This window comes from Carcharhinus amblyrhynchos, chromosome 27 (genome assembly GCF_965287045.1).
Source record: "Carcharhinus amblyrhynchos chromosome 27, sCarAmb.v2.hapA, whole genome shotgun sequence".
Taxonomy (NCBI): Eukaryota; Metazoa; Chordata; class Chondrichthyes; order Carcharhiniformes; family Carcharhinidae; genus Carcharhinus; species Carcharhinus amblyrhynchos.
Window position 1 is genome coordinate 19,980,018 of NC_137350.1, and position 26,140 is coordinate 20,006,157.

Consider the following 26,140-nt stretch of genomic DNA (forward strand, 5'->3'; position numbering starts at 1 on the left):
CAGATGAACACAGTGCTGAAAGTCTCACTGGCTTAATTTACAACAGTGGATCTTATTGTCCCTTCGATGCCGCACCCTCGCCACGGGTTTTCAGTGGTGAGGCTGCGTTCAGTGGGGAACGCCCTTGACAATGGCAAGACCAGAAGATCCTGCCGCCAGTGAGTGGCATGCCACCTCCTGCTGCTGTGAAACACACTGCGGAGGGGGAGGGAAATCCCACCGATGGTCACCACCAGAAATATGTGTGATATCTCTGTAGAATCAGGCGGATATGGAGCTGGAGGTTAAAAGAAGGGACGAGATTATTGCAGTTCATTATGTAGGACCTGAGGTTTTGAGATGCCCTCGCATGAAATCACATTACTGTGCAAATCCATTAACAGTTGGCAAATTAGCATCCATTCCACACCAACTGTATCCCATAGAAAATAAATAAAATCATTGGTTAGTCCATTTGTGTTGGTGCTGCTGCTTGAAGGTGAAGGTCTTGTGGTTCTGTCCCTGGGTCTGAGCCAGAAGCCCCGGGTTCAAGTCCCATCCTACGAATTGATGGCCAATAAAGATGCGTTCATAACACAGCCCAATAGGCTGAATGTTAACTTGTCAATCCTTCTGACACATGCCAATGACAGGCTGTAAGAGCAGGGACGATTCCTGGTCAGTCACATGATGGAAGGAAATTACAGCCTTTACCATCACTGTTATAGTTCTGACAACATGCATGTAAAAGTGTATAGAATCATAGAATCTCACAGTGCAGAAGGAAGCCATTTGGCCCACGAGTCTGCACAGATCACAATCCCACCTCGGCCCTCTCCCCATAACCCCATGCATTTACCCTAGCTAGTGCCCCCGACGCTAAGGGACAATTTAGCATGGCCAATCCACCTAACCCGCACATATTTGGACCGTGGGAGGAAACCCACGCAGACACAGGGAGAATGTACAAACTCCCCACGTACAGTGGCTCAAGCCGGGAATCGAACCCGGGTCCCTGGCGCTGTGAGGCAGCAATACTAACCACTGTGCCACCATGCTGTGTATGTTGGTATAACACAGACTCCTTTGGGTGGGGGAGGGGGGAGCAAGGGAACCGGTTGGCTGCACAGCTTGTTTGGATTAGATTGGTGCTAACAGTGTGGGTTTCGATCCCTGTTCCAGCTGTGGTGGATTTGAGACCTGCCACCTCGCACTACCCATGGTGGAAGTCATGACACTGCAGGTTGTACCTGCCTCTGGGCAGAGAACTGTGGAAAGAAGAATGTTGGCCAAATGCCAACTGACTCTGCCCTATGAATAGCACCATGTGATTGTAATATTTACTGAAGATATCCAAACAGGCGGCTCGAACCTTAATTTGATATCTCAAAGCTAAAATAGTGCGTCTGGAGAGTCAGTGTATTGCCAAATGCATCATTTGGTTAAAACAGAGTGATCATACCGGCTTGTCACACCGGGTAGTTGACGTGGCGAGAGGCGAAAAACCAAGTTTGTGCCCCGTTTCTCAGTTCTCGCAATAATATTGGCCCTGTTCTGTCAGCATGTTATTTATGAGACAATTTCAATATAATTAGTAAGTCCCGGATGCAATCATCCAGGCTCACTTGCCTCAACGACTTTACCAGTGGATATCCTCACCGGTGAGGATCACATATGGTCCCCACCAATTGCAACCAGATGGGATGGCCTTGCCAGTGGAATCAGAGGCCATTGAGACCCCCCCCTGGTAGTCGGGCGTATAGCTGGGCACTGCACTTTGGACACACTAGCACTGCCCATCAGACACTGGGAAGTGCAAAAGGGAGGGGCAGGGCCTGAAGCGATGGGTGGCAATCAGCTGGGGAAGCGGGGGGTGGTACTCTGCATCAGGGGTGGGAATCTCGACCAGGGGTGGAGGGGGAGGAGTGACAGACTTCCCAGTACACTGTAAACCATTGTACACAATGCACTGGGAGATCGTGGCACATGCACAATAGTGCCCCTACAGCTCAGCAGCCAGCTTTCTGCCATCAATAGGATTCGCCCACATCTTGCCTCTTTTTTCCAAGTTCCACAAGGTAGCATTTGGGAGCTCAGCCCATAAAAATGGGCACGATTCTCTCCCGTTTTCATGCTCATTCGGGACTTAGAAATTTTCCATAAGATCACCCCCAGTGTGTCTGAACCTTCAATTATCCTCTTGTGTTTCTTTGGGAAATACAACATGCACATTTGCTGTCAATGCAATACTGTGCAGAGGACACAGACCGGGTCAGCAGGTCTGCAATAAATACCCACTGTCTCTTCCTGTCATTTATTCTTTATCTTTCGCAGTGTTACCCATTTGAAAATTGTACATCGACATTTTTTAGGTGTGATGACTCCATCTGGTGGCTGTTTAATGCTATATTTGGCTCCTTTGTGACATAGTTCATCCGTCTGGTGAGGTCGCAGGTTCTTCGTCACTGCACAGACAAGCAGGTTGTGCGCATATGCATTTGTCTGATTACTTGATATGTAATTTCCCACCTAATTGCAATATTCAGTCTGTCCAGTTGCTGCGTGAGATGCCACTGACCGACCATTGCCCTGTGCTGCAGCTGTGTTTCTGCGAGAGTGGCCATCAGAGTGCGGGGGGGGGGGGGGGGGGGGGGTGGGGAGTGAGGGAGTTAATACATCTCTGCAGGGTGTAGTGGAGGGGGTTAATACACACTTGCAGATTGAGGGGGTTAATACACCAATACACCCCTGCAGATTGACAGGGTGAGGGGGCTAATTGTCTCTACCAGAATGGGGGTGAGGGGGCTGGGGGTGATTGTTGATTTACTTAAGGATGACTGAACAGTTAACCTGTTCCCTAGAAAGAGAGCCATCGCTTTGTTCCAGCCCCTGAAACTGCAGGGTGTCTCTGGAGTCTGGGTTTCATTTAATGTAAGAACAGAGGAAACCCACACAGACATGGAGAGAATGTGAAAACTCCATACAGTCATTTAAGGCCAGAATGGGGTCCATGGCACTGTGAGGCAGCAGTACTGGCCACTCTGCTACCATGTGGCCCTGGCCTTCACATTAAGCGACAGTATATTGAACAAGGTAAGACGTATCCAGAGCCAGAGTATGGGAGCGTCCATAACCAATTTATAAATCTGACTGTCTTCAAAGCCCATCTGCCACTCCACTTGATGTAGTAATCAAATTACATTTCTTACTTAAGGTGTAGCATGTGACAGGACAGCGTACCCCACCAGGTCCCTGGTGCTGTGAGGCAGCAGTGTTAAAGACTGTGCCACCATGTAATATCTCACATGAAGATTCGGTTTGGAATTTGTTAACTTTGCAGTGTTTATAGCAGCTTTCCCAAGGAATTGACTCTGAAATGGGAATGAGCGGCTGGAATGATATCTCATGGGAGTTCCACATCTCAATCAGATTATACACTGCGCCGAAGCTATTTTGAATCTTCCTCTGTCCCAGGATGTTGTGGTCACAGATTACCCACTCTGGCATCAATGAATGAGCTCCCTCTTGATTCAGCTGTGTAAAGGGAGCATGGGAATGACTGTCCACAGTCCTTCACTCATCAACATTGCAAATATATCCCGTTGACATCACTTCTATTTCAGATCTGTGTGAACTTATCCAAAACATCCCTTTTTTTGGGCAGCTTAGATGGTGCTGGGATGGCATTCCCACCCAACTGCATGTGCCGCACCACACTAAGCTCCAGAGGTAAAAGTCTCTCTGCTGCAACGGATGCTGGAGGTAGTGGTACAGAGTGGAGTGGAGGAGGTGGGGGGGTAATTACTTCCCATGCAATGAAATATATTTATTTCAAAAAACTTCTTGCTGCCTTGTGGTGATCCACATGCACCCACCTCACCTTCTTCACAAAACAGTCAAAGTGAAATGATGCAGATGCTGGAGATCAGAAATAAAAGCAGGAAGTGTTCCAAAGAGTCATGTTGGACTCAAAACATCAACTCTCTCTCTCTCTCTCTCTCTCTCTCCAGAGATGCCAACCAGAACTGCTGAGTTTTTCCAACATTTTGTTTTTTATGTCTAGGAAAACACAAGTTTTTTTTTAATCCTTTCATGGGATGTAGGCATCACTGGCAAAGCCAACATTTGTTTCCCATCCCTAATTGCCCTTGAACAGAGTGGCATTGCATGGCCATTTCACAGAGTAGTTGAGTCAACCACATGGATCTGGATCACATGGAGGCCAGGCAGGGTAATGATGGTGAACTAGATGGGTTTTCACAATAGTTGACGATACACTGCAGAGGAGGCCATTCGGCCCACCCAAGCCCCATTCCCATAATCCCAGGTATTTACCCTGCTATTCCCCCGGCCATGCTAAATTGACCCTTAACGTCAATCAACCTAACCCGCATATCATTGGAGTGGGGGAGGAAACCCATGCAGGCATGGGGTGAATGTGCAAATTCCACACAGATGGTCACCTGAGGCTGGAATCGAACCGGAGTCCCTGGTGCTGCGAGGCAGAAGTGCTAACACTGTGCCCATGTGGGAACCTTCTAGTTCTCATATCAACTGTTGGCTTGAAACTCAAGTGACTCACAGAAACCCAATTGTTATAAAGTAGATGGAATAACTAATGTAAATTTTGGGCATAATTCACATAATCAAACCTTTGGGCGGTATGGTGACACAGTGGTTAACAATGCTGCCTCACAATGCCAGAGACCAGGTTCAATTCCCAGCTTGGGTCACTGTGTGGAGATTGAACGTTCTCCCCCTGTCTGCATGCATTTCCTCCAAGTGCTCCGGTGCCCTCCATCTAAAGATGCGCGGGTTAGATGGATTGGCCGTGCTAAACTGCCCCTTAATGAAAGAGGAATGAGCTAAGGTAAATGCATGGGGTTATGGGGATTGGGCCTGGGTGGGATTGTGATCGGTCCAGACTTGATGGGCCAAATGGCCGCCTTCTGCACTGTAGGATTCTATGATCACGTGGTCAGGTCACGTGATCAAACGTCTTAGGATTTGCCCAAGAAGATTTGGTAGCTGCAGTAAAAGTGTCCAATGAAAGAAATTTAGCATTTTGCTACAGTGAGTGCCCAGAGTAAAGCTTTCCCCAGTATTGCACACAGCAAGGCTCCATATTAAAACTAATGACCTGCAAATCTGTAATGACATTTTCAACATTGCTGCATTATGTCAAAATGGTTTTGTGTTTAATTAAGATCCAGCCAGTTAATATTGGGCAATGATCAAAAGATGGCAGTGAATTTGCCGTCTGCCACTTGTGTTTACAGGTGTGCTCCACACACAGGCTCTGTTCTCTGCAATTTCAAAAGCCTGACAGCTATGGCTGTGTTATCTCACCTTTGTTGCTTTTTTTAAAAATATCAGATGTTCCTTCGAATGCTGATTGCATTACTGTTTGCTACAGGAACTGGTGATCTTTCACCCAGGCAGCACTCAGCTGAACGTAGTCACTGCGCATTCAAAGATTGGGAGAGGGATCACTGATCGTAACATTGGCACTTCTACATGTTTCAAAGTATCGCGGTACACTTCATTTTTAAACTGCTTTTATTGAAGTGTTAGAGATAATTGTATTGTTGATCCCAGTAGATTCAACAGCAATTTTTCCAAAGAAACATATCCCCACAATGGTGTGACTTATGCCGCACTTTGAAGTTTCGGAGGAACAGAATTTGGTTCCACATGTGCTGGGGTGAAATTCCTTTTTTAATGAAAACCAGGAGGTCCGAGTTTCTCCATAATTAATGACGCAGTAACGATCACATCTTTCAGAACCAGGTGTTCCTGCACTCTGCTCAGCATGTCGTGAATTTTGGATTGAAACGGGCAATGCCCATATTGTTTTTGTTGGAATGAACTGATCTTTGAAATGATACGTCAGTGCAGTGTTTTATATTTTACCTCGTGCTTGTCTCCGCTCTTAAACCATGTCTGTAACTGCAGCTGTGCTCGGGATCCCCCTCATATACCAGCAGCTTGTCACCACCAGCAAGTGGCACATGAGGGTGGCACAGTGGCAAAGTGGTTAGCACCACTGCCTCACAGCACCAGAGACCTGGGTTTGACTCACAGCTTGGGTCATTGTCTGTGTGGAGTCTGCATGTTCTCCCTGTGTCTACATGGGTTTCCTCTGGGTGCTCCATTTTCTCACATACTTCGAAAGCCGTGCTAGTTAGAGGTGTATTGGCCATGCCAAATTCTCCCTCAGTGTAGCCAAACAGGCGCCGGAGTATGGCGACTCGGGGATTTTCACAGTAACTTCGTTGCAGGGTTAATGTAAGCCTACTTGTGATACTAATAAATAAACTAAACAACATAGTAAAAGGGTGTTTGAGTTAACAAGGGTCAATATTTAAAGTTCACTTGTTAGTGCCACAAGTAGGCTTACATTAACACTGCAATGAAGTTACTGTAAAATTCCCTACTTGCCACACTCTGGTGCCTGTTGGGTTCGCTAAGGAAAAATTTAGCGTGGCCAGTACACCTAACCAGCACGTCTTTTGGACTGTGGGTAGAAACCAGAGTACCCAGAGGAAACCCACACAGATATGGGGAGAATATGCACAGTGATCCAACTTGGGAATTGAACCCAGGTCCCAGGTGCTGTGAGACAGCAGTAGAGTGGTGAAACAGTACCACTTGCATCATGTTATTGAGAATCGCGTGATTATTAAACTAGAAAGGGTGCAAAAAATATTTACTAGGATGCTACTGGTACTTGGTGGTTTGAGTTAAAAGTAGAGGCTGGATAGATTGGGACTTTCTTCTCTGGAATGTAGGAGGCTTAGAGGTGATCTTATAAGAGGTCTATAAAATAATGAGGGGCACAGATCAGCTTGATAGTCAATATCTTTTCCCAAATGTAGGGAAGTCTAAAACTAGAGGGTATCGGTTTAAGATGAGATGGGAGAGATATAAGAGTCCAGAGGGGCAATTTATTCACTCAGAGGGTGGTGAGTGTCTGGAACAAGTTGCCAGAGGTAGTAGTAGAAGCGTTTTGTCTTTTAAAAGCCGCTTAGACAGTTATATGGGTAAGACGGGTATAGAGTGATATGAGCCAAACATGGGCAATTGAGACCAGCTTAGTGGTAACAAAAAAGGGCAGCGTGGACAAGTTGGGCCTAAGGGCCTGTTTCCACGTTGTAAATCTCTATGACTCCATGATAGGAATGCATAAATGCAGAGGTAGTCTGCCAGAAGCCAGCATGAAGATGGCCCCTGGTCAGGGCTAATCCAATTGGAGATTTATGTAGATATGTGTTTATAATTTAATTATAATTATCATTGCACAAAATACAGAAAAGGAAAACCACAAGCCTGTAATGAACATAAACAGGTCCCAATTGGGACAATACAACAATGGACCCACTCAGAAGCTGCTTTTATAGAGGACTTAATATACAAGCTCGACCTGGGAAGGTAATTACCAATCACCAGAGAGCTTGTATTAACCAAGTCCTACAGAAGGTCAATCAGGGATTTCCCCATGCAAGTCTGGGGGTTATCACGGAATGGTTTGAGCATATGAGCTCCCAGAGCTTAGTGAGTCACTGAAAGCCTACAGCCCTGGTGCATGCTGTGAGTTTCCCTTCTACCTATAGGCTGGTTGCATTCTGCTCACCCTCAGATTGACAGCTGAGTTTAGTCTGAATCTAAATACCAGACTTTCACTGGTATTCTCTCCACAGCTCTGAGCAATGGTGCCATCATGCCAGTTTGCCACAATGTCTTGGCACTGTGCTCAAACTAATATCTCCACCTTACCCTGTGCTGTAGCTACATTCTACCAGCTGTACTTGCTTGGGGAACGCCGTTGGTGGAGCTCTCTAGGGAGCTGTCATGTGTGCTGTTGCCCACTTCGCTCTGCTTAGTCCAACAGAGTGGATTTGCACGTTTTGGCTAGCGTAGATCATCAGATCCCAGTCTGACGGCAACAGGAAGGAAGTCATTGACTGAAATGAGTGGAGGTCAAAGCTGTTCCCTGCTGGATGTGTTTTGTTGTGGAACAGTATTGGTGAGACTGAAGGTTCAATAGTTGCTTCAGAGCCAAAGGTTGCCACTCGCAGCAGCTGAGATATTCCAGAAGTTTCCGTCGACTGCAGATGCCTTTCTGCATATTTATTTACATTTTACTCTCTCCAAACCCTAGAGGAATACGCGGACCTTTAAGGAAGATAGTGGCATTGTGATCATGTCACTGGACATAATCCTGACATCCAGGCTAGTGCTCTGGGGACAAGGGTTCAAATCCCACTGATGGAATTTAAATTCAATTAATAAAATCTGGAATTGAAAGCTAGTCCTCGCAATGGGTGATGGTGACTGCGAAAAACCCTTTAGGGAAGGAAATCTGCCATCCTTACCTGCTCTAGCCTACACGTGACTCCAGACCCATAGCAATATGGTTGACTACTAACTGGCCTCTGAAAATGACTTAGTAAGCCACTCCGTTCAAGGGCAATTAGGGATAGACAACTATCAAAGATTTGTTTTTTTTAAAATATATCTTCCATTTCCATTTATTGTTAATGCTGAGTTTTCTCTATTCTGTTTCTCAACCATGTTTGGACCGTAGTTACGCTGTATTCTGATCTGAGCCATTAAGAAAGAGTGGGACCGAATAAATAGTAACTCCACGCTTAATGGCCTCCCTTCCACCTTAATGTCTTCTGTCTTAATGCTTTAAAATAAGTCAGCATTGATCAGGAGGAGGGACGGGTGACTTACTCTTGTCACCAGAAATGCTTCTAGCATCATAATAACAGCAGAGCTAACTCTCTTTCTACAATGTCCCGAAAATGTTGAGCTTACTCACCAATCTTGGAAGAGCAGCTTAGTGCAAAACAGCAGCTTTTAATTTCCCACTTCAACCAGTGTTTTTTTTTCTCAGCGCTGTTGCCAATTTAGTAATAAATTCTGGGCCCATTCAATTCTAGTCGAGGACAGGATGTGTGACTCCAATCCAGAGGACTCAGGAATTCGGCAGCAACTGCAAGAGAATTTGACTTGGGTCAGACGGAGGCGTAGTACAAGCTTCTTGGGAATTCTTTCCGACTTTAATTTCCCCAGTTTCTCTTCCCTTCACAGCTGAAGGGATAAGTCCTTGTTGGGGCATGATTCCACAGGCAGGCATCAATCTCTCTCCAAAGTGGGCCACACAAAACTGGACAGGGAGAGCTGAGCTATTCAACCGATAGGATCGGGAGGCCTCACAAATTGCTCTTGTCCTTGCCCCAGTACCTGCCATTCTTGACTTAGAAACATAGGAGCAGGAAGAGGCCATTCGGCCCTTTGAGCCTGCTCTGCCGTTCATCACGATCATGGCTGATCATCCAACTCAATTGCCTAATCCTGCTTTCTCCCCATAACCTTTGATCCCATTCACCCCAAGTACTATAGACTTCTACCAGTGTGGTCATCCAGTAGTGATCAGGAGCAGGATACCTGGATGATTTTCTCCATTCTTAACCACAAAAGATTGTTGTCTTTAGTATCGATTGGATCAGTTTAACAGCACAAGCCCAAGACTGAACAGTAGGATGGCACAGTGGTTCCATTCTGGCCTTGGGATGATTGCGTGGGTTTTCTCCCACAGTCCAATGATGTGCAAGTTAGGTTGATTGGTTATGCTAAATTGACCCCAATGTTAGGAGGACTAGCAGGGTAAATACATGGAGTTACAGTGATAAGGCCTGGGTGGGATTGTTGTCAGTGCAGACTTGATGAGCCAAATGGCTTCCTTCTGCACTGTAGGGATTCTATGAACCAATGATCTTTATAAGATGCCTGGCTCTGTTGCTGTGTATAGTTAATCAGGGGAAAAATATTTCTAAACTTATCCCGCAGGCACTTATAGTCTCCGTTCAAAATCCTCTAATCATCCTTTCTGGGGGCCACTGATTTGCATTAAATGAACAGAAAAGTAAAGGAATTGCTGAGTATAATCCCCCTCAACAGTAAAAATCCTGTAATCCCACACAATGTAAAGTGAATTTGACTTGCTTAGTCACCATCATTAATTACCCTGTTGGGTGAGATGTCAATAACCAAATCTGCTGCTAATAATCAGCACAGTGTGGGGAGGGGAAGGGGAGGTGATGGGCAGGGGGAGATGCATCTCCAAATCCCTGCAATGTTGAGAATGTTTAACATGCCTTGAGCTGATTATAATGCTTATGTGTCTCTGGGAGAGTCTTTTCCATTCCTGACTGTAGGGTGAAAGATTGTTCAGACTCCTTCATTTTCTCTTTCTACAGATATCGCTATTGGAGCACCTTACGATGGTTCCGGCAAAGTTTTTATTTACCATGGCAGCATGATTGGACTGGATTCCAAACCTGGTCAGGTATGTTTTGTTGGGAACTGTTAATAACACAGGAGTTCTAGAGAAATTTGAATAATAACAGGTTTTTGGCCTAACCAGTCCATACTAGTATTTATGATTCACTCATAGAATCATAAATTGGACCATTCGGCCTATCAAGTCTGCACTGACCACAATCCCACCCAGGCCCTATCCCCATAACCCCACGGGTTTTACCCCAGCTAGCCCCCCGATACTAAAGGGCAATTTAACATGGCTATTCCACCTAACTTGCACATCTTTGGACTGTAGGAAGAAACCACAGCACCCTGAGGAAACCCACGAAGACACAGGAAGATTGTGCAAACTCCACACAGATGGTGACCCACGCCCGGACTCAAACTTGGGTCCCTGGCGCTGTGAGGCAGCAGTGCTAAACACTGCGCCATTGTGCTTCCCCTAAAGCTTCTCCCTTCTCTTCCGTATCTAACTCTATCCCCGTAGCCCTCTCACCACCCTCGCCCTTACACAACTATCTAACTTCCCCCACGTGCATCCATAGACTTAATCTCCACTACACTTGCAGTAGAGATTCCCACATTCTCATCATTCGCTGGAAAAGAATATTTGTTTTGATTGTGCAACAATAGCCTATAACTTCCTGGTTCCCTAGTTTCGGGGGGGGGTTCCCCATGATGTGCCGGACAATCTCTCTCGGAAGTTCTCAGGTACGGGTTTACCAAGCGAAAACAGAAAACTGCTGGAAAATCTCAGCGGGTCTGACAGTATCTGCGGAGAGAGTAAAGCCAACTTTTCAAAACCAGATGACCCTTTGTCAGAACTAGTGAAGCATTGGAGTAGCTCTGACAAAGGGTCATCCAGACTCAAACGTTGGCTCTATTCTCTCTCCACAGATGCTGTCAGACCGGCAGAGATTTTCCAGCATTTTTCTGTTTTTGTTTCAGATTCCAGCATCTGCAGTATTTTGCTTTTTTTAATCTAAGGGTTTACCAAGCGCTAACTTCCCCTGGACAACTGTGCTGCGCTGGGCACCATCTTATAAAGTAATTTAAATCATTAACTTTGCATGGTTCTGTCAGGGTTACTCTAATAGTTACTCCAAAAATGTTACGAGAAATGAAACCACTTCTAACGTCAACGCATCTATTTTAAATACACGGATCGATTTCTGCACAGGATTCCCCCTACAAGGATCCTACAAGGAACTCTCCGCACCCCATCCACCATGGGTACTCCTGCCATCTGACCTGACCAGACCTCCTCCACACCACCCACCCCACCATTGAGTCATAAAATCCTGACAATGCAGAAGGAGGCCATTTAGCCCATTGAGTCTGCACCAACAACAATCCCATCCAGGCCCTATTCCCATAATCCCACATATTTACCCCAATAATCCTCTGGCACTAGGATCAATTTTGCGTGGCCAATCAACCTAATCCACAATCTTTGGATTGTGGGAGGAAACCTGACCACCAAGAGGAAACCCAGGCAGACACGGAGAGAATGTGTAAACCCCTCACAGATCCTTCCGCCCCCCCCCCCTCAACCAACTGGACTAATCCCCCCCCCCCCCAACCCCATCTGATCCCTCGATCCAATCTGAGCCCTCCGACCACTCTCCCCATCCCTGACCTCATTATCTATAGAATTTTTCTATTACTTATATGAACACAAGGCAGTGTCCCAGGGCAGTGGTCACCACTCCTCAAATTACATCAGCTGTCTTATAAATATGACACAAAACACATTACCAGTCACTGTCTTGTGTATTAACATTTATAATTATTATCTGAAAAGGAACAAGGAAAAATATTTAACCGTTTTCCATTGGTTTTCTCCACTCATCCTCATCTTGTGGACATGTGGTGTTGTGTGTGATGTACTCCATACCCTGGACACAGTCCAGTGCCTTGTTGCCGTGGTCATTCAAAGAAGAAAAAAAGTACAGCACTGGAACAGGCCTTCGGCCCTCCAAGCCTGTGCCAATCACAATACCCTAACTCGCTTTCTAAAAAAAAACCTTCTGTCCTTCCTCAGTCTGTATCCCTCTGTTCCTTCCCTATTCATGTACCCACCCAGATGCCTCTTAAATGTTGATGTGTGCTGCCACACAGTCCACGCACCACCACCCTCTGCCTGAAAAGCTTACCCTGCGCGTCTCCCTTACACTTTCTCCCTCTCACATTGAACCTGTGCCCCCGTGTAATTGACACTTACACCCTGGGGAAAAGCCTCTGACTATACATCCTGTCTATGCCTCTCATAACTTTGTACACCTCTATCAGATCTCCCTCATCATCCGTCTTTCCAGTGAAAACAATCCTAGTTTATTCGACCTTTCGTAGCCACTGCCCTCGAGACGAGGCAACATCCTGGTGAACCCACCTTTCCACGCTCTCCAATCCTTCCATGTCCTTTTACAGTGTGGTGACCAGAACTGCAGGCAATACTCCAAATGCGGCCTAACCAAGGTTTTATATAGCTGCAACATAATTTGCCAACACTTGTACTCAATGTCCTGACTGATGAAGGCAAGCGTGAGGCTGTTCCATGTGAGCGGCTGTACAGTCAGTGTCTTACTATCCACTCACACCCTGAAATCCAGTATTGATTCCTGGCACGACTGAAGAGCCATGTGGGACTTGTATTCAGCCATGTTAATGAACTATTTGGAGTGCTGCTGGTGACTCGAGGACAGGAAAACTGCTGTGCCTGAACTTGGGATGTCTGAAATCCGTTCTATTCTCATTGCACTTTTGCTGAACATTTCAGGAACATTGACCCCGTTCCCAATGATTTGAAAAGACCAACTGCACCATCTGCTGGTTACAATCAGTATTAGCAGAACAGAATTTCAGTCGCTGAAGATATGGAATTCTATAGTACACAAGGAGACCATTCAGCCCATCAAGTCAGCACTGACTCTCTGATAGAGCATCTTACCCAGGTCCTGGGGATTTTCACAGTAGCTTCATTGCAGTGTTAATGTAAGCCCACTTGTGACATGAATAGATAAACTTCTAAATACTTACCCTGCCAATCCCCCTAACCTCCACATCTTGGGACATTAAGGGGTATTTTAGCATGGCCAATCCACCTTACCCACACACATTTGGATTGTGGGAGGAAACTGGAGCACCTGGAGGAAACACATGCAGACACGATGAGAACCTGCAAACTCCACACAGTCACCCAAGGCCGAAATTGAACCCAGGTCCCGGGCACTGTGAAGGAGCAGTGCTATCCATTATGCCTCCTCTTATTATGCAGGTACTGAAGAGAATTGATTGTCAGGGAGTGAAAATTTGGGTGTGTGTTTGTGTGTATATATAGTATCATACAATTCCCCTTTCTCCAAGTCTCTGCTGCTCTCTTTTCCTCTCTCAGCAGAAGACGTTATGATCTGGGAAAATACTTCCTAATTTTTTTGTTAAGGTCCATAACCTTGGAGTTAGCCAAGGTTCAATAGTAACACACTCACCTTTCAAACAGAAGATCACGGACTCAAGCCCCACTCTAAACATTGAAGCACATCATTTAGACTGATGCTTCATGTAATGCAAGGAACTCAATACAAGGAGTCAATGGGAATCGGGGAAAACTCTCTTGATCGGATCATACCTGGCACAAAGGAAGATGGTTATGGTGATTGGAGGTCAATCACCTCAGTTCCAAGACATCGCTGCAGGAGTTCCTGAAGGTAGCGTCCTATATCCAACCATCTTCAGCTGCTTCATCAATGACCTTCTCTCCATCATAAGGTCAGAAGTGGGGATGATTACAGATGACTGCACAATGTTCAGTATCATTCACGACTCCTCAGGTACTGAAGCAGCCCATGTCCAAATGCAGCAAGACCTGGACAATTTCCAAATTTGGGCTGACATGTGGAAAATAACATTCGCGTCTCACAAGTGCCAGGCAATAACCAGCTCCAAAATCGAACCATTGTCCTTTGACATTCAATAGCGCTACCATTGCTGAATCTCCCAGTATCAATATCCTGGGGTTACCATTGGCCAGAAACTGAACTGGCCTGGCCATGTAAATACTGTGGCTACAAGAGCATTTCAGAGGGTAGAAATCGTGCGGCAAGTAACTCACCTCCTGATCATTCACACCGGTGGGATCTTCCAGTCCTGACCACAGCAGACCCCATCTATGCGTTTCCCGCCAATGGATGGAGCATAGAATGAGGAATTTTGTTGACAATGGTGAGCTGCCTCCAACTCCACTGCCACAAAACACAGTGCAGGGGCACGGGAAACCCTGCCCCATTTAATTTAACTCATTGGCATTTTTGGGTCTTTGTTAAAATACCGCGTGCTGTATTGACCCACATTACAAAAGTGCCTCAAGTAGTTCGTTGACAATGAATCATAGAATCCCTTAGTGCAGAAAGAGGCCATTCAGCCCTTTGAGTCAGCACCATTCCCACCCAGGCCCTATGCCCATAACCCCAATTATTTACCCTTGCTATTCCCGCTGTCACTAAGAGGCAATTTATCATGACCAATCCACCTAACTCATGCATCTTTGGACTGTGGGAGGAAACCAGAGCACCCGGAGGAAACCCACGCAGACACGGGGAGAATGTGCAAACTCCACACAGACAGTCACCCAAGCCAGAAATCAAACCCGGTTCGCCAGTGCTGTGAGGCAGCAGTTTTAACTACTGTTCCATCTTGCCATGTTTGGGGATGTCAACAAGAGATGTTGCATAAATACAAGTTCTTTCCATGACTTGATTCACACCCACAACTATTTCTAAATAGTTTCTTTATGCAATTTTTTTTAAAGCCATCTTGGCCTTCAGGCTAAGATGACCCATTAGATCCAGCCTGGGGGGTGGGACGGGTGGGGTGCAATGCCTCACTCTGTCAGCTTTGATTGAGCCCAAGATAGGATGAAAAGTCTTGTCTTGTCAGCTTGGATCTTGTTTGTTCCTCATGGGGACAAGGATCGGACTTAATTTGAATTGGTTTTTTTGCTTAGAATCAAAGTACCGAGAGGAAAGAAAAAGTTTCTTCGTGGTTTTTTTTTCTCTATTCAAACATATCTCTCTCCAGTCCACAGACCCCAGCTTCAGCAACAGCTGGCAATAAATTAAGACCTGCGTACATGGATCAGGATTTCTGCTAAGGGCAACAAGTGAGAGGTAGTGCCCACTTTCTAACTAAGTTGAACTGGTTGGGATCAGCTTTTTCTTCCCAACTTCCCAGTTATATGTTGATTTGACTCTTGCTGTACTCTTGCTCCCTGTATGCTTCACTGCTAGCACCCTCCATTTGAAAGGTAGGCTGTTTCTGTGTTTGGGTCAAGCACTCTATAAAACAGCAATTTGAGTTTTGCCCATTTCTTGATGAGTGACCATTGCTGATTCCTCATAACTACGCTATGACTGGTAGAGGTAGATAGGAATGTAGATCCAGACATACGCCGGAATTCTAAAGCCCCACCCGCCGGGGAATCAGAGTGGGTAAAGGGCGGACAATGGAAGCATCCGTTGGCGTTGGGTGGGATTTTCTGGTCTTGAGTCGAGCAAGGCTGTGAAATCCCGCCCGTAATTTCTGAATAGCCACGCAGCTCTGGAAAAGTTGTGCGATTCACTACATATAACTGAATTTGCAAGCAATGAAACGTAGCCACACGGACACTCAGGATGTTGGATGGCTACGCTATTGACAAGTTGAAAGTTTGGCTGTGTCTCTGGTTCATCAGATCTTACTGCCGTGTGTGGTTTCTTTGCCAGGGTGCCAGTTTTTGGAGTTGCCTTTTGAAGGAAATTATTAAAAGTATGAGGATGTCACAGTGTCTTTCCCTGGTTCATGTTCATGGTTCTCATGTGATATGTTTAATTTCAGTTTTAACTCTGCTGATACAGTGGACACACGCGCACCTGCACACACAAACACACCAATGCACACACATCCCTTCTGCTGCATCATAATCATTTGCATTTCCTTTCCTTTTATTTAAAAGTGCTTTCTCTTTCCCTCGCAAAGGTGCACGAAGAGGTGATCCCATGACCATTGACTGCTCTTTAACACCTCACCTTAACTAATACCCATTAATAGGGGCTAGTAGATTCATAGGGGGTGATTTTGAGTCCATAATCTCCATCTGCGGATGTTGGCATTTATTCAAAATCCGGAGAGCGTGATTCGCGCCAGCAAGTTCACGAGTTCCAATCTTACCAGCCCCTTACCAGGGGAGTGGCGGGAAACATGCTGTGAGACTGCAGAAAGCTTATTTTAATACACCAGCATGCCATTAGCAAGCCCTCTGTCTGGATTTACCTCCTCTGACCAGTTATTCAGCAGCCGCCAATGTGATGTCACGCCCGTGCCACTTACAACAGCTCTACAAAAGCGTGAACCTGGAGCCTTCACCTCCGAGAGGGGTTTCAGAGGTGAACTCTCAGGCAGCCAGTATCCTACGCACTGTGCACTGCTGAGGGGACCGTGGAGGGACATAGCATTGCCATTCTCATGTGTGCCGGGTGCCGTGAAAGTGATGCCCTTTAAATAAAGCCACATGTTTTAGGTGAATTAGAGGTGGTGCATTATGCTACACCTTGGACACTTAGGTTCAAGATCTAATTTAGGTTCAAAATCATAGAACATTACAGTGCAGTACAGGCCCTTCAGCCCTCGATGTTGCGCCGACCAGTGAAACGAATCTAATGACCCTGTAACCTAAACTAATCCAATGTTATCCATATGCCTATCCACTGACCATTTGAAGGCCCTTAAAGTTGGAGACTGGTTGATTAAAAATCAACCCAGTTTCCTTTTCCTATTGTCCTTAAAGGTTTGCAATGCCAAATGAATATAAAAACATTCAAATATCTGAATGAAAGTCATTTGCCCCACCAAAATCACCTTGATATCCAATTTGTAAATTGTAGAATTTTAGACATGAAGCATGCGAGGGGGAGGCAGTGGCAGAGTGGTATTGTTGCTGGGCTCGTACTCCAGACATCCAGGTTAATGCTCTGGGGACCTGGGTTCAACTCCCACCATGGCAGATGTTGAAATTTGAATTTAATAAAAAAAATCTGGAATTAAAAATATAATGTTGACTGTTGAACATTGCTGATTGTTGTAAAGATTGACCGGGTTCACTAATATGCTTTAGGGAACAGAACCTGACGTTCTTACCTGGTCTGGCCTATATGTGACTCCGGATCCACAGTAATGTGGTTCATAGAATCTGTGGCACGGAGACAGGCCCTTCGGCCCAATCTGGTCCATGCCAACCAAAATGCCCATCTCCGTTAACTCCATTTGTTTGCATTTAGCCCAAATCCCTCTAAACCTTTCCTATCCATGTATCTGTCCAAACGCCTTTTAAATATTGTCAGTGTCTCTGCCTCAACCACTTCCTCCAGCAGTTCACTCCACATAGGTAATACCCTCTGTGTAAAGAAGTTACTGCTCAGGGTCCCACTAATTCTTTCCCCTCTTAGCTTAAACCTATGTTCTCTAGTTCTCGATTCCCCAATTCTGGGGGGAAAAAAACGGAGTGCTTCACCCTATCCATAACATGATCTTATACACCTCAATAAGCTCATCCCTCAGTCTGTTAAGATCTAAAGAAAAAATGTCCCAGACTGTCCAATCTCTCCCTATAACTCAATCCCTCAAGTCCTGGCAACATCCTTGTTGACTCTTTTTTTAAAAAAGAATGCCCTCTGAAATGCACTCAGTCAGTGATGTCCACATCCCATGAATAAATAAAAAAACAAAATAGTTTTCATGTAGGATGAGCTTTTTTTTAATATTGATTAACTGTTTGATTAACAATGTTGCGTTGTAACAATAAATTCTGAGTTCATTTTCATTTTCTAGGTTATCAATGGAGCAGACTTAGGGAAAAATGGTTCGATCAAGACATTCGGCTATTCGATCAGTGGAGGGCTTGATGTCGATAAGAATGATTACCCTGACATTCTAATTGGAACATTATCTGACAAAGCCATTTTACTGAGGTATGACCTTCACTGGAGTAAGATGTGATAGCAGGATGACTGTATGAATTAAACTTAGTGAGGTTAGAGGACGGGGATTAACTGGACCAGAACATGCAGATGGTTCAGTCCTCATTTTAAAGTCATTCATTTCAATCTTTTATATTGTGTGCGGTTAAATAGTAATGCATGAAAAATGAGAAGCAGAGAATGTTCAATGGCATTTCCTCCACCATCATCAACATCCGGGGGGGGGGGGGGGGGGGGCGGTGATGGTGGGGTGGTTTACCATTGACCAGAAACTAAACTGGATTAGCCTATGCTGGCTACAAAAGCAGGTCAGAGGCTAGGAATCCTGCCTTTAATAACTCCCCTCTCAAGTCCCCAAAGCCTGCCCAACATCTACAAGTCATGAGTGTGACGGAATACTCTCCAGTTGCCTAGATGGGTTCAGCTCCAACAACACTCAAGAAGCTAAACATTATCCAAGACGAAGCACCAGCTTGATTTCCACGGTCATTTCTTTTACCAGCAATGCACAGGGGCAGCAGTATCTACCATCTATAAGATGCATTGCAAAAACTCACTAAGCCTCCTTAGGCAGAACTTTTCAAATCCACAGCAACTACCGCCTAGAAGGACAAGCACAGCAGACCTATGAGAACACCACCACCTCGAAGTTTGGCATGGTGGCACAGTGGTTAGCACTGCTACCTCACAATGCCAGAGCCCTGAGTTCAATTCCAGTCTCAGGTCACTGTCTGTGTGGAGTTTGCACCTTGTCCCTGTGTCTGCGTGGGTTTCTTTCAGGTGCTCCGGTTTCCTCCCACAGTTCAAAGATGTGCTGGTTAGATGGATTGGCCATGGAAAATTACCCCTTAGATCAGGGGGATTAGCAGGGTAAATACATGAGGTTACATGGATAGGGCCTGGGTGGGATTGTTGTTGGCACAGGATCAATAGGCTGATTAGCCTCTTTCTGCACCGTAAGGACTCTGATTCCACTTCAAGCCACTCACCATCCTGACTTGGAAGTATTTCACCATTCCTTAACTCTTGCTGGGTAAATGTCCTGGAGCTCCCTAACAGTACTATGGGTGTACCTACATTCATCACAGGTACTGCAGCAGTTCAAGAAGCTGGGTCTCATCAGCTTTTCAAGGTCAATGAGGGATGGGCAATAAATGCTGGCTTAGCCAGTGATACCCACATCCCCATGAATGAAGAAAAGTGGAGTTAATTGGAACAAAAGCTGGGACATCTCTGAGGTTCTATAGCACTACCGGTGGCAGAGGGTTTAATTGTAGTGTGAAAGTTTACGTTGACTTTTGCCATTATAAATACTGACACAGGAATTTGTCATGGAAGAAGATTGACAGGAAAATTTGACAAAAGTGTGAAGAAAGGAAGTAGGTTCTGTAGAGAGTTCCCACATATCGTATATTTAAATGAAATTAAGCTCATGTACCTGAGAGGGGAGAGATACAAAAAGGCCCAGGGGGCAATTTTTTTCACTCAGGGTGGGTGGACATCTGGAATGAACTGCTAGAGGCAGTAGTAGAGGTGAGTACAATTTTGTCTTTAAAAAGCATTTAGACAATTACATGGGTAAAATGGGTATAGAGGGATACGGGCCAAATGCAGGCAATTGGGATTAGCTTTGTAATTAAAAACTGGACAGCATGGACAAGTTGGGCCGAAGGGCCTGTTTCCATGCTGCACGCCTCTGACTCTATCTTTTCTAATATTTTGTGTCTACGAAGTGTAAAAATATAGTGGTCAGTTCCAGCAAGGCAAAATAATTAGGAACTCATTGGAATGTGATAAAATTGCTGAAACTGATGTGTCTTATTTTCAGATCTCGACCAGTTATTAATGTTAGTACAAATTTCACTGCACAGCCAACAACGATTGATTCCAGCAGTTGCACCATAAGTTCCTGGTAAGTCTTTGAAATCTTGGTTATTTTCTTTGAAATTCTTTGTTATTTTTGCTGACAATCATTTGCAACCATCAATAACGTCTTAGCAAGGGGTCATGATGCTGTAACATGCTATCACATAATGTGGCTGAGTTTCACATAATCACCTATATTTCCCAACAAAAATGACCCTGTTAGAAATTGGTGGTGGTTGACAAAGTAAGCGCAGTTGGGGAATCCTTTTAGTTTCAAATTCTGACCATGCTGCTGTTTGCAACACTCCCATACAAGCTGGGGGGAAGGCACACTCTATTCTGTTATCCTGTAATAAGTGGTAAAGTCACTATAGTCCCAGATGGCCGTAGGCCGCTCTCCCCTTTGAGGGGGAGAGCTGGCTGGTGGTGATATAACCTGAGGATCACCACACCTCAGGCAAGGGGCAATGTTGAGAGGGCGGGACCTTCATAGGTAATCTCAGCCGTATGGGAATTGAACCCCTGCTGTTGGCATCTCTCTGCATCACTAATCAGCCATCCAGCCAGATGCGTGAAACCGACCCCTGTTGAGGAATATCCAGTATAGCCTAACTCATTCCAGTTCTACTTTGGCACAGAGCTGGAGCAAGCCACACTGGGAACTTCTGTTGAAAAGATAGCGCGAACATCATGCGAAAAAAAATCTTAAGTTCTGCAACAACTGAATAAGCTGCATGACAAGAATAATCATTTCCTCTCCATTTGCCAGCTCTGTGACTCACAAGGTTGGGCTCAATCTAGTTCCCTGCCAATGCTACCAAATTGAACAATTAGTGATTTTTACTTTCAAAAATTCATTGACAATTACACAGAGCCACCCAATCTTACACTGCATTGAAAAGTGACAAGATTTCTTTATAAATTTAGTTTTTTTCTCTGTTGCTATGTAGTTAATTGTATGTAAACTGTGTTTAATTATAGCAGGTGGAGGGCATTGATTTGGGTTTTTACTTGAGCACATATAAAGAGATGCTTGCTGACATTGTGGTTGCAATCTTTCACCCTGCGAATAAATCTGGACTGAGTGAAGAAGTATTATATTGCACAAGTGGATTTCTGGAGCACAATGGACATCAGTTACCAGTTTGGAATGAAGTTGGGCACATGTGAAGAGACTAAAAATTGAATAGAGAATAACGAACAAAGAGATCCAGAGCAAGACTAGAATAAGGCTGTGTACTTTATTAATCACACTATTATTTTTATGTGTATTTGGGCTCAAAGCATTGCTCCAGTCCACAATGTTGCATTGTGCAGCACTGCTGAATTCCTGAAGATGGCATTACTAAATTTATAATTATATAACACTGTTACCATCGTTGCTGTGGTTGCATTGCAGTCCCATCCTTCTCTCTTACATTTTAAATGTACAAAACTTGAGTTACTGTCCATCTGAATGATTGTAATTAGGTTAGATAGCATGGAACTACGAAATATGACATTGCATTGATCGTGGGTATATTTTTCCTGCTATGGTGGCACGGTGACACAATGGTTATCACTGCAGCCTCACAGTGCCAGGGACTGAGTTCAATGCCAGCCTCGGGTCACTGTCTGCGTGGAGTTTGCACATTCTCCCCATGTCTGTGTACGTTTCCTCCGGGTACTCCAGTTTCCTTCCACAGTTAGGTGGATTGGCCAAGCTAAATTGCCTCTTTGCATCAGGGGATCAGAAGGATAAATATGTGGGGCTATGGGGATAAGGCCTGGGTGGGATTGTGGTTGGTGCAGACTCGATGGGCTGAATGACCTCCTTCATCACTATAGGGATTCCATGATACATTTTATCTGTCATCCTTCTCCTTGACCTAGTGCTTAGTTGTGTCCTCAAATTTCTCTTATCCTAAGCTCCTGCTCAATTCATCCTGTACAGCTATGACCCCCGTCTTTAACCTACTCTCAGTCTTCATTGCTGGGCACTTGGTCTTCTAAATTCTCCCCTTCTGCAGACAGCTCCCCACCTCCCGCACCACCAGTACTCTGGCTCAGACAGCCCACACTATTTAACTTTCTGAATCGTTGCTTTGAATGTCACTGTCCCAACTACTCTCCAGGACCCACTCCATTCTCTTTTCTTTCCCTTCCTTCCTGACTCTAACCCTTGTCAGGCGTGAAGGGAGATCTCCTTCTTCGAAAAAGCTTCCGAGGACGAACCAACAATGCATTCGGAAAGGATTGACAGACTGGGTCTTCTCTTCTTGAGCAGAGAAGGTTGAGGGATGACTTCATGGAGAGCTTTAAAATGATGAAAGGTTTTGAAGGAGTGGATACAGAGAGATGTTTCCTCTTGTGAGGAAGAGCATAACTAGAGGCCACCAATATAAGACTGTCACCAAGAAATCCAGAAAGAAAATTCAGAAGAAATTTTTTACCCAGCTAATGGTAGGAATAGGGAGCCCTCTATCACAGGGAGTGGTTGTAGTGGATAGTATTGATTACTTTAAAGGAAAGCTAGACAAACACTTAAAGGTTTTTATTTATTTGTGTCACAAGTAGGCTTACATTAACAGTGCATTGAAGTTACTGTGAAAATCCCCTAGTCACCACACTCCAGCGCCTATTTGGTTACACCGAGGGAGAATTTAGCATGGCCAATGCACCTAACCAGCACATCTTTCAGACTGTGGGAGGAAATCGGAGGAAACCCATGCAGAGACAGGAAGAACTCCTGTCCATGCAGACTCCTCACTTACAATGATCCAAGCCAGGAATCAAATCCGAGTACTTGGCATTGTGAAGCAGCAGTGCTAACCCATTGTACCACCATGCCAAGATGGGTGTAGATGATTATAATGTGAGCTTTCGATGAGAACAGGTGCGAGGAGGCTCGAGTGCACTTGTATCCTGTGTGGACTGGATGGGCTTAATGGCCTGTTTTTGTGCCATATATCCAAGTAAGAAACGGACTGAGGGAGATACGGGCTCTTTTACAGGATTAGTGACATAAGGGAGATCTGGGTTGAGGATAGCTAGAACAGATAGAGACCCTTTATCCAGGGAATGTCGTTGCAAGGATTTTGGGAACTAACATTGACACATGACCACTTTCCAATTCATGGAAGTTCGAGGAGAATATTGTGCTGTGGAAAGTAGATGTGATAATTTTGAGCTGGGATGAAAGGTCTCTGTCTCTTCTTCATCCTGGCAATCACACACAATGCTGCCTTGCAGTTTAAGAATACCTGATCAGACCACTAATCAAAGCATACTGCCAGGGAAGTGTAACTCTGAGCAACTTTACTGAAGGTAAATTACTAAACTGCTGTAACACACATCCCATTTGTTTTTCGTGCTGATGTTTGATAACTTAAATTTAGGAAAATGAAGCACTGTGACAAAGAAATCAATAATCAGCCATGCCCTTTGGATAGTCATTAGCGCGTCCTTTTGGTATCTTTTGCAGTGCTTCTTTTCCTTTGTGCAGAAGTCCAAGGAAAACACTACTGTGTTTCCAACCTGAGATAGGAGAGGCTGGGACCCAAGAAATGGAGCTCAAGCACATGTTGTCTTGGGAGGAAGAGAGGAGAGGTTGTACATGTTTTAATACCAAGTAAGAAGCCTCACAGCACCAGGCTAAAGTCCAAAGGGTTTATTTGGAATCACGAGCTTTCGGAGCACTGCTCCTTCATCAGGTAAAGGAACAACCCTCCTGATGAAGGAGCAGCACTCCGAAAGCTCATAATTCCAAATAAACCTGTTAGACTTTAACCTGGTGTTGTGAGACTCCTACAGTGCCCACCCCAAGCCAATGGCCAGCATCTGCACCTCATTAATGCCAAATGTTTCAAATTCATGCAATCTGAAGACTGATTTGTTTTGTGGTCAGCATTTTTTTAGTTACTATTTGCAACAATTTAAGCTGTTATGTTAGGAATGGAATGAATGCCTACTTGGCAAAAGCTTTTCCTTTTCACCTGATATCTTCAAATTAAATAGCTACAATTATGTAAAGGTTTGAATGAGAGAACCATTTTATAGTGCGAGCGAAACATTTCTTCTGCTTCAAAAAAAAGTCTTGCCTGTGTTCTCTTTTATTTAGTATCACAGTGAAGCTTTGCTTCTCCTACATCGTGAGCACTGGGAATAGAAAGTACAATCGCAACATTAGTAAGTATCACCATTCTCTGTGCTATGTTTACAAGGCGGTAGATGTGAACTTATAGGATGATGGCCTCACTAGGGAAATGCATTTTGGTCATTGGATCTACATCATCTTCATGCTCTTGAGTAGCTGAACGTTGAAATTATTTGATCTTGTGTTTGGGGTCTAGATGAGGTATCTTCGTTAAAAACAGAGCATGCTGGAAAATCTCAGCAGGTCTGACAGTTTCTGTGGGGAGGGAATGGAGCCAACTTTTCGAGTCTAGTTAAAAAGTCTTACAACACCAGGTTAAAGTCAAACAGGTTTGTTTGGTAGCATGAGCTTCCGGAGCGCTTTTCCTTCTTCAGGTGAGTGATGAAGGAGCAGTATCTCACCTGATGAAGGGGTAGCACTCCAAAAGCTCGTCCTACCAAACAAACCTGTTGGACTTTAACCTGATATTGTGAGACTCCTGATGTGCTCACCCCAGTCCAACGCCGGCATCATCACATCATGGTTTAAGTTGAGATTACCTTTCATCAGAGCTGAGAGCAAAGGGAATCAGTGGAGACTTGTACTATGAGGGTGGTGGTCGTGGTGGGGAGTGGGGGTGCAGGGGTGGAAAGGGACAAAGGGAATGCAAATGAGGATACAGAAGGCTGAGAAGGTGCTAAAAAGTGTGCATTAGGTGATCAGAATGTATGAATGGCAGAGCAGAGTTACAGGTTGTTCAAGGACTGCCTGAGAAATATGGCAGTTGCCCTGAAAAGGGCAAGGATGTGGGTAGGTGGAATTGGGGGAGAGGGGGGCAAGAAGGAGAGTTGGAATGCAGAAGTGGAAAAATAAAGATAGCGAGAAGGATGAAAAAATGGATGAAACAAAATGAAATAAAATGACTGGAAATGAAGGAGTGAGTTCGTGCTCTGAAGTTGTTGAACTCAGTGTTCAATCCAGAAGGCTGTAAAGTGCCCAATCGGAAGATGAAGTGCTGTTCCTCCAGTTTGTGTTGGGGTTCGATAGAACGTTACAAAAGGCCAAGGACGGATATGTGGACAGGAGAGCGGGAAGGATTGGTAGATCGGGGCTGCCGGTGGGTGGGTTGGGGGAGGGGGGGTGGGATCGAGGTTGGCCTGGGGGGTAAGGGATGGGGGTCAGGGCTGGTTCGGACAAGGCCAGCAATGGGGAGTCACGGGGCTGGCCTGTGATTGGGAGGATGCCAGTTTGGGGCTACTGCGCATGTGCCAATCTCGGTGCTGACAGATTGGCGCATGCACAGTGGCCCACTCAGTGCTATGCAGCCGGCCTTTCCAGCGGGAAATCCGCCCACAGATTTTAGCGTGATTTATGTTTGATGCTCTCTGTGACGCACAGAGTGTGGGAGATTCGTTTTGAAAATCCTGCTGAAAAAACCAGCAGGATTCATTCCAGTTTTTACGCGAATTCAGCACTTTGAATTTCTTTTTGAGAGAATCCCATCTGTCGTTTGCCAAATGTTCGTGACCCAAGTCGTATGAGTTTGATGCGAATAAAGCAGTATCTCTATATCAGAAACTGTCTCCACAAGTTACACTGAGCTCTATTCTAGCTGACCTTCACCGTACAGTGATTAGAATAGTCCTTTGCTATCTTTGTGAGTATCTCCACTTGTTAGTAGGGTTTCAGTTTGTTGACAATATATAGGCAGCTTGGTGATGTGTTTGTTCAAAGTTTTTTTTTCACGCCAACGGGATTTTCCAGTCCTGCTGCAGTGAACAGAGATTTGGCTGAGCGCCAAATTCTCCATCTTTGCTGGCAATGGCGATTGGGCATGAAC

At 45.1% G+C, this 26,140-nt stretch overlaps 1 protein-coding gene across 1 annotated transcript in view; it reads left to right on the plus strand.

Moving 5' to 3' along the window:
• Positions 1 to 26,140, plus strand: part of itga3b (integrin, alpha 3b) — a 175,081-nt gene that overhangs the window by 112,014 nt on the left and 36,927 nt on the right. The window contains exons 8-11 of the mRNA XM_080213818.1: positions 10,248 to 10,336; positions 18,172 to 18,311; positions 20,149 to 20,232; positions 24,286 to 24,353. Of these exons, the coding sequence (XP_080069944.1) occupies positions 10,248 to 10,336; positions 18,172 to 18,311; positions 20,149 to 20,232; positions 24,286 to 24,353 (381 nt within the window). The remainder of the gene's footprint in view (positions 1 to 10,247; positions 10,337 to 18,171; positions 18,312 to 20,148; positions 20,233 to 24,285; positions 24,354 to 26,140) is intronic.